Below are 17,373 nucleotides of genomic sequence, written 5' to 3' on the forward strand. Positions count from 1 at the left end.
CATTGGCACATGACCGGCACGAGGCTGTGCTGGACGGCACGTGGCCGTGCCGGACCCGCACAGATCGGCACGGCACGCGTGCCGGTCGGCATGAAGGTGTGCCACTGGCACACCCCGTGCCAAGTGCCGTGCCGACCGGCACAACCATCCTTGATCACCACCATCTACCCAGTAATTGTTACAAATTAGATCTTGACTGATATGGACGTAAGAAAATTGTGAAAATCTATATGGAGGTAGCCTCAAAAGTTAGGGTTCTGATGAATCTGGTTTAATGAGAATCGTTTGGATGAAAAGATATTAATTAAATAGTGGAGCAAAGTCAAATAGGGCAAAACAATAATTAATCGACGTTGCGGGTGGTCGTTAGACGGTGGTGGATGGCCAACGGTGGTGGTGGACGGCCGTAAGGTAGGGTGGGTGCTGGTGGAGGAAGATGGTTAGGGTTTGGAGGATCGGAATGCTTCTACGGCTATGATCTACTTATAGAAAGATAAAAACGATCTAACAGCTACGGTAAAAGATAAAAAAGAGATAATAAAATAACTTAACTTAATTTTCGTTCCACTTAAATCCACATGCGGATTATCTGATTTATTTAAAATTTAAAATAATAAGATAAAACTAACTAACTTACTTGACTCGACTCGACTCCACTTAACCCATGTAGTCGGATCGTAACACCAACTAAACTAACCTTAACTAGGGACATAAGAGACTTAGATAACTCTATTTCTATTAAATAAATGTATAATTCTATTTAGACCTTTTGAATTATCACCGATTTTTACATACACTCTTTAAAACAAAATTATTACTCGTATACACCTGTTCAGCTATAAAATATCAACATATACTCTCTTGAATTAAGAAAAAATAATAACCGTACAAACCCCTATTTTATATACAAAAAATGGTTGAAATGGTGTATGATAAAAATATTAGGAGTTGTATTATAAATTTAAATCTTAAAAATATTCTGAGTTAAATTTAACCTAGCAATGCGAGGAAACAAAAATATTTAAATAATTTCAAAAAAAATCAAAAAACATGAATTACCCCTTATCAAAAACCTATAGTTAGGTTAATTAATGTATATAATTAAATTTGTTTAAAGAAAAAACTAATGCTGCTGTATCTTTGATAGTTAAATCTACAATGCAGGGGTCAAATAATAAATACTAATAAGTCAGGATGTAAACGATAATAAAATCTCATCAAACTTTCTGTAAAATAAAATTTAGGACGGAAAAGTAATTTTGGTGGAAGCACAGGGGTTTAAATGCGTATTTAACTCTACTAGTTTGGATCTACCATCACGTGGTTCACACAAAGAGGTGTTTGCCGTGTTGACGAGTTTATCCACCAACCGGTAAATAAAAAGTGCCGGATTCTAGAAAACGCGGATATCTTTTTGTCTACTAGACGGGGAGCATCTTAGTAACGATAGGAGAGAAGAGAAGCTTCTACTATGCTCCATGGACTACTACTACTACTACTCTTCGCTCCAAATTAATCAATCTTTAATGCAGTCAAGATTTTGTATTATTATAAATTAGAGGTAGGTAAACAGCTGTTTATCATACTTTGCTAAGTAATTACTTCTTTATGGGTAGACCTTATCACATCCATTACTTTTATAAATAGCGTGGGAAGTAGGAAGTGGGAACCTTAATGATGATAAGATAAGCTAAATTATTAGGTCAAGTCTCTCTTATTTGATTTAATTCATCACTTTGAAAAAAATTAAATAACACTAATAAGATAACCATGCCTAAACTGGGCTTCCTTTTGAAGTTATTTTTTCGTCATATATCGGATGGGAATTGAAAGATAATTTCTCCTTATTCGAATTTATTATCAAAGATTGGGACATTGTTCCACATGATAATACATTTTTTTTTTATAAAAAAGAACAAATTTTAATCTTCTATATCACTTTGAATGTACTTTGGGACACTACAATATGTACATTAGAATTCTACATCAAACTTTCAATACAGCAATGACTCAAAAAAAGAGTTATCACTTTGTTCTTCCTTTGGTTTAGAGAACAGGCTGTCTATGTTCATCTGCTGTTGCTTTTGCGAATGTTGCTGCTGATTCATGCAAGAATTCGTCGAATTCTCGAACCCGGGGAACCCGTAGCTGCTCGGATTTTGCAGCATCTCAAGTGTGATGGGAGGTTGATCACCAGATGCATTCAGTCTCCCTCCAAGAAGATGATTAGAATTAGCACTAGGCATAGCTGAAGAATGCCTTATTATTGCCATGATACTACTACTATTACTACTACTATTGTTGTAGTAGTTGTTGTTGTTGTTGATGATGTTGTTCTCCGTTGCAGTCCTAGTAGCTGCCAGTGCTCCGCTTCCTCTCGCCGCAGGGACGTGGTGGTTGTGCTTGCCTTCGTACGTCGTGATCACCGCTCGCAAATCCTGCGAAGCTCTTTCGACATGCTTCCTTACAGGGCAACCATTGCTTGTGCATTTGTAGTAGCTCCTGTCGATCGAATTAATTGATAAGAGTTTAGAAGAAGGATATACAAAAACATATACGTACATAATATATAATACTAGATTCATTCAAATATATTACCTTGGATTTGGATTCCCCTTCACAACCTTTTGCCCGTATTTCCTCCATCTATACCCATCATCAAGGATATCGATATCGCTCGTCGTCTGGATCACAACTCTAGGCTCCCTCACAGCCCCGTTTCCTGAGCCAGCTGACATCCCCTCACTCTCACCTTCCTTCTTCCTACAAAGAAGAAGAAGAAGAAGAATGTTTTCATCTTATTATTCTTGTTTTAAATTCACAAAAAGACCATGTTTAACAACGTCTTCGCACTATAAGCTAACCATCTTTTCGCATCGGGCTCGTCCTCGTCGAGTTCATCTCCGCCGTGATTGCTCCTCTGAAACCCCATCTCAGAGTTGTTGTTGTCATCCCCCAAAGAGACGGATGAATTATCCGGCGTCGTCGCGAGGAAAGAATGATCTGATGGTTCTGAAGGTATGGAAGACTGGAGTACTGTTTGAGTTGAAGATGAGTTCCTTCTTGTGATCTGAGGCTTTGGGTGGTTATGAACACTTTTGTACACAATTGAAGTTACATGTCCTTCTAAGGATCTCTCCACCTTCTTCGTCATCGGGCAATTCGGATACGTGCACTTGTAGTAGCTCCTCGGGTTTTCGCTACCTTTCACTTGCTTCTGCCCATATTTCCTCCAGTTGTAGCCATCATCAGATTTACTCTGTTCTCTAACCTGTGAGCAGAACTGGAGAGTTGCGATCTCGGAAGTATTTTTTTGGTTTTGAGCAGCTTCTTCTGCTTCTTCCTGTGTATTGGGTTACGATTTAGACACAAGGTAAAATAGGAGTTGATTTAGAATTGATCAACATGATGAGCATACTAGAACTACTACCTTAGGAGCTGCAGGTTGATAGCTCTGTGGATTTGTGTTGGTATGAAAAGAGAAGTCAGAGTAAGCTCTGTTCTTCTCCTTGACCTCCTGTTGAGGATTGCCAGAGTTGGCCCTCAAATTGAAAGCATTAATAGGAAACGTACCAGTTGTTGGAGAAGGCAAGAGCTGTTCATGAACACCAGGCAAATTAATAAGACACACAATTAATGATATATAAAAACTAAAGATTCCACTCAATTAAAAACAAAGACTTGGGCTTTCATGAATCTACTTACATTATTGGATGAGAGGAGAACTGGAGAGTCTAAGAGCTCAGCAGGGCTTAGTCCGGCAGGAATGGAGAAATAAGAGGAAGGAGAGAAAGGAGGAGGGGAGATGGGTAGTGGAGGAGGGATGGACTTGAACTTGGGCTTGCCTTCTCGTCTGCTCATGGTGATCTTATCTCCTCCATCTCCAACTCCTGCGAGGAGCTCGGCGAAGGAGGAGGTTGATAAGGGTGAGGAGAAGGAGAAGGGAGACTTAGCTGAGGCCTCTAAGCTCCCTGTGGAAGAAGCCATGGTAGGAGGTCAAAAAGTTAGGAGGGTAGAGAGAGGAGGTGGTTTTGAAGAGTATAATAGGAGGGGGGGAGGTGAGTCTTTCGTTAGGTGATACGAAATCGATGCATGGATTTACTTGGTAAAGGTTTAGAGAGAGAGTGAGAGAATCGGATAGAAGACGAGGAGGAGGGACTCCTAGGAGTAGGAAGGAGAGAGGAAGAAGAGAGAGGAGGTCTGACCAAAATAGTTGGTCAAAGAGGAGGGTTGGTAACCTCGTGGGGCCGGTAAGGCGGCTGAGGTCCGTAGTAGAGGAGGGCAGGGCCGAGGGGCGATGACAGTTGACAGGAACTCCACGTCTCCCCTACGTTAATTGTCTTTTTTCGTTAGCGAAATGACTGATATAACCCTTGGTAGATTTACTTTCTTTTTTAAATATCTTTTATAACCTATTGTCTTTTTGCATGAATCTCCTCCTAATTACTCTCTGATAATTATATGTTCAAATTCAAAATATTTTAATAGATAAAATAATAAAAATATTCTTATTTGAGAGCTATGTATCTTTAAAATAAATAATTATATTTTTATACTTTTACTATTAGATATATTAATTAATTTTATTTTATTAGTATCTATGAGAAAACCAAATGTTTTGAAAATGTATTTATTTAAGAGACCATTCATGACTCTCAAATTTTGATAAATCAAAAGTTCTTTTTAAAGAAAAAGGAGATAAATTTATTAAATTCCACTATTACAAAAAGCTCTTTATAATAAAAAGCTAAAACCTGCAAAAAAATTTGAAGGAAAAGATCCACTCCAGATACAACCATAATCTACCGGTTAGCAAGTCAGTCAGCAACCAGATTGACCTCTCTAAGGACATAAAAACTTTACAATTTTGAAAATTGCTAGTTAGAATTTTTTATACCGTTAATAAAGACTTGAATGGTCCAAGGAGTTTTTAACCCTCCTACTAAGCAGTTGACCAACAATAGCGAATTTGATTCAACTACAATATTATTAATGTTCTTGTTCTGGAGGAAGGTGAGTGTCTCTCGCACAGCCATTACTTCCACTGCTAGCACCAAAGTAAATAGGCCGCATCTTGAACCTACATATATAGGAGCACAATTAGGCTTTCAAACCACAAAGTCAGCCCCTCTGACATCCTCTTTGTTGATGAAGGATATATCAATATTCACTTTGAGCCACCCTTTGATAAAAGAATTTTGTCCCTACCAAATATGTTTTAATTTATTTTTTTTATAATTTTTTTTATATCACTTTACCTTTTATAGTCTAAACTAAAGTGTAATTATTATGTTTTTACCATCCAAAATCCAATTGGTATTTACTTGATGCATTAGAAAATTTATTCAATCATCTACATCTTTCTCTCTAATGAGTATTTTCAAATTCTACATTTAATTTAGTCAAATATAAGGTAAAATTGATGATTTTAATTTGGATATAATCATAAGAGGGTTAAGTAATAAATAAAACCATAAAGGATAAAATAAATTTAGATCTAACCACAACAGAAATAAAATATAATTTATCTAAAGCTTATGGAAGTTAGGCGGCTTCTCCAACTGCTTTAAAATATATTCTCTCTAATGTAATGATAATTTATGAATAACATGATGTTTTAAACAATTAAAAAATAATATTTCAACGGTGTAAAGAATCAAATAGACATTTAAAGCAGCCGGAGAAGAAGAAGAAAAAGAAGAAGAGAAGGAAGAGGAGTAGAAGACGTGGGAAGATGGTGGCGGCAGTGGGAAGAGATGGTTAGGAGAAGATAAAGGAAGATGGTGGAAGAGTAGAGCAGAGGGGGTGATGGAGGTATTTTAGTAATTTAGTTAATTTTAGTTAGTCAATATAACATCAGAGTATTAAATAAAAAGTATAGGAAAAAAGATCTGTTGAATTATAAAATCCTCAAAGACGAAGTGTTAATTATAAAATAGATAAAATATAAAGTGTGATTTATAAAATTTCTCAAAAAAAAAATCTAAACACTAGATAATTAAGTCCATCATTTCTATGAACTTCCATTTTCCTCTTTTCCAATTGCCTTACAAATTATCTTTTATGAGCTCCCATGAAATTATACTTAACTGCTAAAAAGATGACGAAAACTATAAGCTACTTCTGTGTTGGAATTAAATGATTAGTAGGTTGTGATGTCCTATCAACCGAAGCGACGGCATAGCAAAGTTAGACTCAAGAGACACTACGGTAAATATGCAAGACTGATACTTATCCGGTGCTGGATCGATAAAAATAAGGGATAGTCACTTTTGGTTTTATATCTAGTCTTCTAAATATCTAGAGAAGAAATTTAAAGGTTTATTCTTATCTATAGCCTTCTAAATATCTTAGAGAATATATTTAGAAATCTTAGTAGCTAATTAGTGAATTGAAATAGATGTGAGAACTTCAGAGAAAAGAAATATTGTGTTCATTAAGTTATTGAAGTCTCTTGCTTTTATACTATTCTTACTTTGAAACTTATTTCATCTTGCGAAGAAGTTAATCGATTAAAAAAGATTAACTCTATGACAAGATTCTATTATAGATACTAGCTAAAATATAATAATAGTAATAAATAAATAATAAAATATGCATCTCCTCGGTTAGAAAATAAGTACTTAAAAAAAAAAGAGAATAAAAGGCGAGACAAGAAATCTAAACTCCTAGCAAAACAAAACAAAACAAAACAAAAACCTTATAATATTACACAATCAATCAAAACCAAAACCTTAATAACTTATTATTATTTAATGGGCCAAATTAAATAAGTTAGAAAGCTGACTCACGATACATAGAAAACATTCATCATGCACGTGTGAGTGTGGCTATTGCTGAGCCGGGCAACATGCCACAATAGAAGGTTTTTAAATAGAAGCTTCCGAGGGCAATGGGGTCATTTCGCATTAGACCCCAAGTCCTCTTTCCGTCTGCAAGCGGTGTTCCTCGCGACACGCGTGAGCGCTGAGGAGCGCTGCTGGTTTTCTTCGCAACTTGCTCGCATCCTTATCTCTATCTATATAGTTATACTAAATTCACTTAGAATATATATATATATATATATATATATATATATATATATATATATATTTAATTAACACTTTAAGTCTTTTTTTAGGCCATAATTCATTATCAGTCTAGTTTTGAGTCTCACGTGTTTAGTTTTGAGCCTCACGTGTCTAGTTTTGAGCCTCACGTGTCTATCATTTCACCGTTAAGGCATCTTGAAAGTAGAGAGGTATAAAGTCCGATACAGACAAATTGAGAGAGAGCTTCGAATTTATCCCAATAGATAATATAATAAAGGAGTATCGAGCTTGCTTGAACAACTCTAAGAGACAAGTATAGAGTATAAGATATAAAGATAGAATAATTAGTTAGTTAACATAGTAGCAAAGCTGAATAGCTAAGTTCGAATCATATTAGATTATGGATATTATAGCATGTTATATTTTGTTTTAATAATAATATATTAGATAAAAGGTACAATAGTAAATGTGTTATTTTTTTTTCTTAAGGGTGCCTTTTGGTAGCTAAAATAAAGTGACTATCTTTAATAAAATAACTCTATTCTTTTAAGAAAGAAAGTCAAAAATACAATAGTGAAGCTACGTTTCGTAAGTAAGGAAGTCACTTCAAATATCAAAAATAAAAAAATTTATAGAAGTGACAATTTGTTAATCTCACTTTCTAGCAATCAAACACTTTCTAAACTAAATAGAATATACTTATATTTCTTAAACCAGACAAGATGATAGAAAGTTAATCTCTTCTTTTCTCTTCACTTCTCTATTATTCTATCCATTATTATACTAGTTGATGTGTTAACACAAGTATTAAGGTTCAATAGAACATCCAATATTAAGCTTAATGTGCACAAGGTTCAATAGAACATCCAACCTCCTCCTAGTCAAGTAGCTAGGGATGGAAAAGGAGAGAAGCTGATAATTGTGACATGTGGGGAGATCTCTCACTCGGAAGAAGAAGAGAAAGCCCTTAGTAAACCCACTGCTAATGATATTGATGATGAATAGAAGAGAGCATATTTAGTGTGGGTTAATCAATCTAGGTTAGTTTACATATGTTGATCAAGCACATTCTATAGTAATGATTAAATATGAAATCAAACTTAGACGGCAATTTCATTTGATATCATTTAAAAATCATAGATGTTGTGGAGCGATAAAAGGTTGGCTCAATGAAATGGAAAATTTATTTTGCTTCCTAGACTACAAAGAAAACAAAGAGATTATGTTACCATTAGAAGTAGTATAATATTTTGTGTCATACTAATTGGTAATTTTGATCCATTTGATAGAATGACCTATAGTTTTAACTGTCGAATTAAATGAAAGAAATAAGAGGTAAATAGTGAATCATTTGACTTGATAATATATTGATATGGTCCAAGTCTAAATGAGTCTATGCGGGAGTTAACTTGAGTCCTTGAATTACAAAGATTTACATGATGCATAGTTTGAAGAGAATAATCATAAGATATTTATACAATATTTTAGAAAATATGAAACGAAATAGATTTAATCGATGATGTCTATTCAGACTCTATCTACGGCAGAATTGCGATCAAATCTAAGGGAGACGAAGCAAGATATATATGATTAATTCTTAGTTTGTTTTAGTTATCTTAAAACTCTTACTTTATTTCTATATAAATAAGGCATTATTGTTTGTATCTTAAGTATGCATAAATGCTAATTTCAGTTACATATATATGCTAATATTCTCCCTATCTCTATCATCTATCTAAAGTCTTTCATACCAGTCAGCCATTTACCCATAAGGCCAACCACCTTGCATGCTAGTCATCCAACCTAGAGCCCCACCACCATTGACTCTCCTCCCTTCTTTTCCTCCCTTTCTCACCATCTAGTCGCTAACTTACCCTCTGTGCATGCCACCATAGATCCACCGGAGGACACCACTCCTACCACCTCATACTTCGACCAAGAGCTACCTTAGGCTAGGGGTGGCAATCGAGTTGTGTTAAGCGGGTTCAGGTCGAGTCAATTTTATCTTAATACAAACACAACTCAATTATTAAATGGGTTACATTTAGTAGCCGTTTATTAAATTGGTGGCACGGCACAACCCATGTAACATATTTAATAAATAAGTCGTGTTAACACGACACCTTAACCTAACACCATAATAAAATAACACAACACGATTAACTGTATTAATAATTTATATAACAAATATTGTGACATGTATCATCATTCTTGTTTCAAAATTAAAAAAAAAACACTGGTATACAAAATAATATATGATGAACTCATAAGAAAATAATTCTTGATACAAAATAATAAATAAATTTAAAAACAAGATCATCGCTATTCACCATTGCCGGATCTATCACCAGCATGGCAACATTCACCACTAGCGCCATTCACCATCATAGACTCTCGGGCTTTGGATTTCTGACGATCTTCCCCATTCACCACCCACCACCAGCACCAGATCCAGCACTGAATCCATCACTAGCGCCTCGATGGTGACTGCGTCATTGTAAGTGAGGGGAGCAGAGCCATGCCACTAGAGATTTAGCGAGATCAAGGAATTGACCCTCTGCTCGTGAGTCATGAATCCGCCTCATGAGGTCAACCCTCTGCCCGAAATCCTCCAATATAGGGAGGTCGAGAGGGGAAGATGGATGGAGTTTGACGAGGAGAGGAATTCATCAAAACCCTAGGAGACTAAGGGAGGGAGTGGGAGATTAGATGAGGAGTCGAGGAGAAGGGATAGACGGAGCTCGATAGTTCGAGGTCGATGTTGCAAGCCATGACCACGAGGGAGAGTCGGAGAGGTAGAAGATGAAATCTAGGAGGGAGCGTGGGCATTTAGAGAGAGTGAGGTGTGAGTGAGTTAGACTTAGGCTTAGGTTATATATTTATACATATAGGGTTGGCAGGTTTACGGGTTGACTTGATCCGATAAGTATAGTTAAATGGGTCAAATGAGTCAACACAAGTTAATGGTATAAACTCGAACACGACCCAATTATTAGGCAGGTTGACCCATTTATGATCCAAATCTAATTAGACTAAACTCAAATCCAATTATGAGTCTGATTATTATGTTCAGGTTATCAGGTCGGGTCAATTTTTGCCACCCCTACCTCAGGCAAAGGGACACCAATTCCACAACCCTAGCCACCTTTCCTTCATCAGCACACCACTCCCATCCAACCCCGTGTGCAAATCCTAACCATCCGCACCTGCCAAGCGTCGAGCCTAGGTGTGCACCCGTTTCGGTCTAGATATGAGGTAGCTTCACTTTTGGTCATTGGTTCGTATTATATATCACTGAGAAAGTTATACAGAATAAGTAGTACTACTTTCTAGAATTGTCCGGCATCAAATTATGGTAAAAGATGATTTAATTAACATTAATTAGTGGATCATTGGAGTAACTCCAAAGTTTAATTAACTATTTTTTTTGACGCTAGCTAATGCAATAAACACACATGTACATAATAATAGATGAAGCTATACTGATACGTGGATTGAGATTGAGTTTGAGTTTGAATATTTTATATTTAACCCAACTTGAAAAGTATTGGATTTAAGATTGCAAGTACACGACGACTTTTGCTTGACCACTGTTGATAGTAGATAGATAGATAGATAGATAGATAGATAGATAGATAGCATTAATGTGGCTGAAGTCTCACCCTACAATTGGATATGTATGCCAAGAATTTATTAATTATTATAAGGACTTGCTACCAAAATCTTTTGACTATGCCATATTAGAATCACTAGCCCAATGATTGAGTTCTATCACTCCAATTAGCTCATGATAGAAATTATAAAATCGATTCCTTCTATAGATGCATTGATTTTCTATTGTAGATGAATTGATGACTGACAATAATTTTCTTTTCATAGAAAGAAGGGATGACCCCAATATTTGTTCTCACAAATTTGGACAAATTAGCGTGTATCTTATAACAAAATTGATCTCCAGGGTGCGATCAAACCCGGACATTTAGAAGGTTTTGAGTGTTTTCCATGAAAAGATAATTCTTTGTAATTAATCTGTTAATTTGATTATTGAGTCCCAATAATCATTTAATTTGAATCATTTTGTCCCAACGATTGGTTAATCCGAAAATGTCCAATCTAATCCGTTTAGGAAGAGCACAACCAATTTATCATTATAATATATAATCATTATATGAATGAGAGGTTCTAAATTTGAATCCCAACAACATCGATTTAACTGAGATATCGTTAAATTTTCTCTTATCTTAAAAATATCTAATAATTAGGCAGATGAGTGTTCTAATAAAAGCGACATTAATGGTCAACTGGTGTCCAATCCTTTTTTTTTTTTTTTTTTTTTTTTTCTCCTTGTGAATGAATCAAATTGGATAACTAGCATTTGCATTTGCTAAAGAGAGTGTTAAAAGGGCAGAAGACTAGAATGGAGATCCCAAAGTCTTAGATGCTCCAGTCCATGTCCAATATATTTGAAAATGACAAAAGTTGATATTCACCATTTACATGAGAAATCCAATTAATTTGTAAAAGATTGTCAACAACTATGATTCCATAACTCCACTTGAATAAGTAAGCAAAAGTTGGAAGATTATATATATATGCATATTTTCATTCTATGCTGCTCCAAAGGATGAGATTGACAAGTGGTTACTAGGATTGAGGAAAAGAATAAATCTATGTGACAAGTTATAGATTCTAGATAAGTATTGCCATATCAAATTGATAGGAAGGTCATTTGTCCTAACTAAAAGATGCCATCCTTTAAGCTTTTTGTCTTTATTTGATCATATGAAAAGGACTGCAGTTCCATGCATTTGGCTTTCTTGCTAAGGAGCAGGATCCCATTCTTCTGGTTCAGAAAAGTTCAGATACCATGGAAAATAACTTAAAGATGAGAAAATAATCTAGTTCATTCAACAAGAAGAATGAAAAGCAAAAAAAGATTATAGCGTTAACCTAATTACAGACGAACTTTAAAGTCTTGTGCTTGCTAAAGACGTTCTTCCAAGAATTTAACACATTCGAAGTAACAAAATTCAAGAATTTAGGGCATACGAATTCCGTACATGATAGAATAAGGGGTTGGTGCTCACCAGAAACAAAGAAGGCTTGATAGTAAGCAGATGCCAATTATAGAATTGTACAAAGTTCCAATTAATTTAGGAGTACTCTTGATGATAGATAACAATCGGTTTTAAGATCAATATAGGTATTGATTAGCCGCCATTCAAAGGAGTCTCTGCAAACACAATACAACAACAACAGCAGTCAGTGGCATTGAATACTGTAAATCTTAATCAGGTATTAGTATAACAAATTAAATCAAAAAGGAGTCAAAGGGAAATAGACAGAAGTAATATATTAGATTTACTATGTAGGAAGAATGTTACAGTAAAAGTCTTCCTTGAGCTCACTGCTAGGTAAGAAACATCTTACCATGAAAATGCATAGATGCAATACCAGAATAATGATAACTAAGATCAAATGAGTATCCATACAATTGTCTAAGATCTGTGAAGTACACAAGATTAAGAGAATTAGAAAAATTGGTTAAAGAAGATCGGTATACTTCGTGCCATTCACGATTGTGTGCAGTTCCCGTACAAATTGGTAGTCCCCTCCCTTGTCCAAGGACAAAAGGGGACTACCAACAAGACCACAAGCATCCTAAGCAAGGTTCCAGTGGATAAGTTGTGCTTTCAGCATATATCTAAAAAGAATCCCAATCTATAGTTCATTCTGTACAAAGCAATCTAGCAAATTCTTTTGTGACAAAATGTATGACTAAGATTCACAGGTAGAATTTGTTTAGGTTAAAAAGCGGTAAGTTACAATGTTAGCAATTTGAAGGATTCACCTGACAAAATCTTATTATATATGCACTTCAGTTATATAGTTTGTAAGAACATGATGACCTCATGGTATATGCACCACAAAATTGGTAGAAAGACAAGATTATGCATCTAACTCTCCATTAAAAACAAGAATTCCTTTGAGAGGCAGCCCACTCCAAGATCTCAATTTTATACAGAGTAATCCCTCTCATCAGAAAGTCCAGGGCTAGACATTGAATTGTTAACGGAAATCACCTAACACAGTACAAGCATCACTTACTGAGAATGGGGATGCACGGTTCTAGATCATTCAGATGGGCCTAAAACACACTCCCCCTGAACTAAAGAAGATCAAATCAACAGATGCAAAGGAAAACAAAATGCTATTATTACCACAGATTGAAACCATCCAACAAGTGGCAAAGTTTCAATAACTCGTATATAATCACAAAAGTTATATTACTGAAGGATATTTATTTCTGTTATAATTAGCTAAGTTTTAATAACTCGTATATAATCCCAAAAGACAATATCTTGCTATAATTTTCTGCAAGTAATACCTGATAACAAACCACACCTTGAAGATTAGTATCATTTCTCCTACAAGTTGCATAAATTGGTTCTTGAATACAACAAATCAATTACTACAACAGAGTTAGAAAAGTCAGCTGCATGTATGCTTGGATGCAGTGGTAAATAATCACAAGAAGCAAGAAATTTATACTGAATAACACTTTACAAAGCCATAACATGTAAATAGATCATCACAATCATTAAAATAATATAAGCAACAAAATACCAACCACCTGCCCATGTTGATTGAAGACATGAGAGCTATTAAAAAAGACTTTAGCAGAGAAAGGTAATGAAAACTTCAATAGATAATATCATAATAGAGACTCACTTTTTAATTCATTGTGAAGTCAGGACCATCTAATCATCACTTAATGTTTTCCTTCACTTCATCAGAATCTGAGTCACTTGCATTCAATCCTGCAAAGGTTTAATATAGAGATTACCAGCAATTCTACACCTAACAAATCGAATATTGACAAAAACAATAACCCTTAGAAAAGACAAGTAGAAAGATAGAAAGATAGAAAGAACTGTGTAACTTTATTCTCTTTCGCTCATCTGATGAAAATACTAACCATGTCCTTCAATGAAAATGCCAAGAGAAACATCTAACCTGGACGTTTATTGCTGACCTTCCAAACTGAAGATCGATACCTTGATGCTTTCTCAAACCATGCTCTACCCTGAAAACAAACATCATCGCAAACTCGTCATACCCAGAGGAATCAAGAACAGGAAAGTATTGAATGTTCCATAGAGGAGAATGAAAATCCTCGAGTCTTGACATACCGATTTAAGAAAAGTAACTACACTACCGATATGGCGTTCGCGTTCATAATAAAAGTTTTCAAATGCCTTACACTTAAGGCCACGGTTTGAAGTTTTGTCCAAAACCAAGACATTTTGCCTTTCAGTCTTATTCGACTCGAAACTGTCCCAGAAACTAGCATCCAACTAAAACAACCCTAATAACAATTTTTCTAATGTATGTTTTAAATTCTAAGCTAGATTTGACTTGAAACCAACTTGTACCTAATCAATATCAATCTCATTGTTTAAATGCTATTAAATTTTATGTGAAGATAAAGAAGACTATTTATCAAAAGAAGTAAGAAACAGATGTAACAAAACTAGAAATAAAACTGACCAAAACATTTCATCTTTTTAACCAAGCTGAAACTAAAACCGAAACTGAAACTTTGGACTATCCTTAAGGACTAAATAAAAACCAGAAATAAAGTTTATGGACTACAAAGCTTTCTCAGAATTTGGGTTGTTTAAAGATATAATATACATTTTTGAACATAATTCATTCTCTTCAAAAACTATGAACCTCCTCTATTGTAGTCATTTCCAGATAAATCATAGCTTTGGTTTGACAAGGACAGTACTAATATCAGGGAAATTGCTCCCAGAACTGAAACAGTAATATTCTTTTATGTACAAATTAAACAATGAAAATACAAAGGAAAAGACATTTTTCTTTTTAGGTATCCCATGTGGAACATCTACAGCACTAAGAAAAGAAAGCAATTACCTTCACCTATTCAATATATGGAAGCATAACTTAGCTTTAGCATTCGAACAATTTAATCAAGAATCTACGCTCACTTTTGATTTTTGAAACTTCTGATCAGGAACTACTAAGAACGAAAATGCCGCAGAACACCATGATACCGATTCCGACAAACAAGGCATGCCTAATAGATCTCCACACACTTCCTTAAAAATCAATAGCAGTGGTAAACCAATCGAACTAGTAAAGTAGAGCACCAACTAAGCTTCTAAAAATTCAATGCTCAGAAAACTCCAGAAAAACGCATCCTTTTTTTTTCTTCTAATAAACCCATAAGGCATCAAGGTAAATCCCAAAACTTTCCAGGAAAAGAAGAAGAAGTTGGCAAGCAAAACTCGAAAAGAAAAAACCCTAGCAACCGAAATCCCATCAACCCAACTCCAGAAAACCGATCGAAACACCAAAAACTCACCACAAAGATCTCACCTTTTGCTCGCTCCTCGCGACGCCATAGCCACTGTGGTACATCTGGCCCACCAACACCTGCATCGCCACGTCCCCTGCCTTCGCCTCCTTGAGGGAATCCTGAAACCACCGCCGCACGCAATCCGACACCACCTCCGACAAAGGAACACGCTCCATGCGGCGAAGTGGGGAAGGAGCTGGATGCAACTCAGCGAACAAGAAAGGAGCTTTATGCAAAATATTTACTAGTTAGATACGATTTTGTGAACAAGAGAGGATCTTTATGCAAATATCTTTTATCCGGGGGCTGATGTGGAAGAATATAGAGTAAACGAGACGGGGCGGTGAGAGTAGTGAGAATAGCTTATAGAAATTAGAGACCAGTGGGCCCACTTTTTATAGCATTTGACCAAATTAACCTCCTCACAAACTTATTTATTCAAATAATCCTTCTTATTGACAAATATAAAAATATGTCAGAAAAGTGAGGATAATGAAAATTTTGGATTTAATCTTAATCTCACTCAAATATGAATCTAATATTTATTCCCTGGTTTATTAGCTTGTAACATAATTATAACATTATAAGTCTCTCTAATTTATCCAAATAATAGAAATTAGAAAATAGTTTTCTCATCCTCAATGTATTTATAATAAAAATGAAGTTTTTATATTGGACTCTTCGGTGCTAAAAATATTAATAAAAGTAAAAGATTAACAAGTCTAAAATAAATATATTTAATTTTAAATTTAGGGAGTAAACCGATATGACTCGGTCGTATTGGATCCATTCGCGGCATTGGGTTCATTAGAATTAGTCTATTTATATAGTTTGTGTTTGCTTAAGAACGTAAGGACTTTTGCTACGGGGCATTCGAATGGGCTGTCTGAATGTTTGCACTCGTTTGCAACTACATAAAACACAAATTGCAACTACAGAGAACGTAATCGGGCGCGCAGCAAAAGTTGTGGGTTTGTTAGGATTTGTTAGAGTTGTTTGAATTAGGTGATGAGTCACTATGGTGAACCTCTATAAATACATGGAGGAAACCTTAATTGGAGTATCATCTTGGATAATTGAATTTGCTTTGGCTTTTATCCCCTTCTTAACTTGTCTTTAACCATTGGTGTCTTCTCCCACCTCCCTTCTTCCATCGTCCAAGTCTTTGATTGGCCTCTTCCAGCTTCTAACCTCATCTTCTATAACAACTTCTCTTCCTTTACACCAAGGAGTAAATCTAGCATCTATCTAGCCATTAAAGGGTTATCAAACTAGGATCTAATTGACCTTTAGCCACTGTTTGATCGATATCCTGAGATCTAACCGTCAAAATCCTGTGATCTTGGATTCGTTAGAAAGCTCTCTTAAAGAGCGATAACATATCCAAAATTCAGGAGAATCCGTCGGTAGATTATTTGCAAATCCCTTTGGAAGTTATAAATTTTATCGAGTCTAAAACTGTTGCGGATCGGATCAAGCCGGTTCGTAACATAGACTATTTTTGATAAATAAGTTTACGATAATTGGCAATTTGGTAAAATAAAAAACTTTGCGGGGAAGAACAGATACAGTCACCGGAGGTATATTTATTGAACTTTTTTATGTTCAAATTCTAGAAAGAATATGATAAAATGTTCTGTTTGTTCTTTTCTTATCTTTTAAAAAGAAATATTATGTTCGCAGTTCGTGGACTTAATTTTAAATTTTTTTTCTTTATTTTTTAAGTAAAAGAGAGAGGAATCTTGACTAGCTGTAACTGGGTTTGTTCCTCCTCAGTTGATATAAAATTAAAAAAATTCCATAATAATCTGTATAAAGGATGATGACAATTGCAACATTAAATAATTTCAACATGGCAGAACTGAAAGCAGGTTGTAAATTTTAAACAATGAAAAGAATTGATAAAAGGGTATTATTTGGTTAATTGGAGGTGTGCGTGCAAAATTAAAGAGTTGC

The 17,373-nt window shown here is 35.1% G+C and overlaps 2 protein-coding genes across 3 annotated transcripts; both read right to left on the bottom strand.

The window, feature by feature from the left end:
* Positions 1–1,895: 1,895 nt before the first annotated feature.
* On the bottom strand, positions 1,896–4,200 carry LOC140790215 (probable WRKY transcription factor 26). The gene is made up of 5 exons (XM_073140191.1): positions 3,706–4,200; positions 3,431–3,595; positions 2,865–3,343; positions 2,599–2,763; positions 1,896–2,502 (listed from the first exon to the last, which is right to left on the bottom strand). The coding sequence occupies exons 1-5, from the start codon at positions 3,985–3,987 to the stop codon at positions 1,995–1,997; spliced, it is 1,599 nt and encodes a 532-aa protein (XP_072996292.1). The 5' UTR covers positions 3,988–4,200; the 3' UTR covers positions 1,896–1,994.
* Positions 4,201–11,917: 7,717 nt separating this feature from the next.
* Positions 11,918–15,754, bottom strand: LOC140790055 (uncharacterized). Of its 2 annotated transcripts, none has more exons than XR_012109308.1 (4): positions 15,424–15,724; positions 14,049–14,118; positions 13,764–13,852; positions 11,918–12,264 (listed from the first exon to the last, which is right to left on the bottom strand). XR_012109308.1 is itself a non-coding variant. In XM_073139966.1 (4 exons), the coding sequence occupies exons 1-3, from the start codon at positions 15,591–15,593 to the stop codon at positions 13,800–13,802; spliced, it is 279 nt and encodes a 92-aa protein (XP_072996067.1). In that variant the 5' UTR covers positions 15,594–15,754; the 3' UTR covers positions 11,918–12,264; positions 13,764–13,799. The 2 variants fall into 2 exon arrangements, 1 of the variants encoding a protein (XP_072996067.1); XM_073139966.1 differs by having other exon boundaries at positions 15,438–15,754.
* Between the last annotated feature and the right edge of the window lie 1,619 nt (positions 15,755–17,373).

This window comes from Typha latifolia, chromosome 6 (genome assembly GCF_019914945.1).
Source record: "Typha latifolia isolate L0001 chromosome 6, TyphaL0001v2, whole genome shotgun sequence".
Taxonomy (NCBI): Eukaryota; Viridiplantae; Streptophyta; class Magnoliopsida; order Poales; family Typhaceae; genus Typha; species Typha latifolia.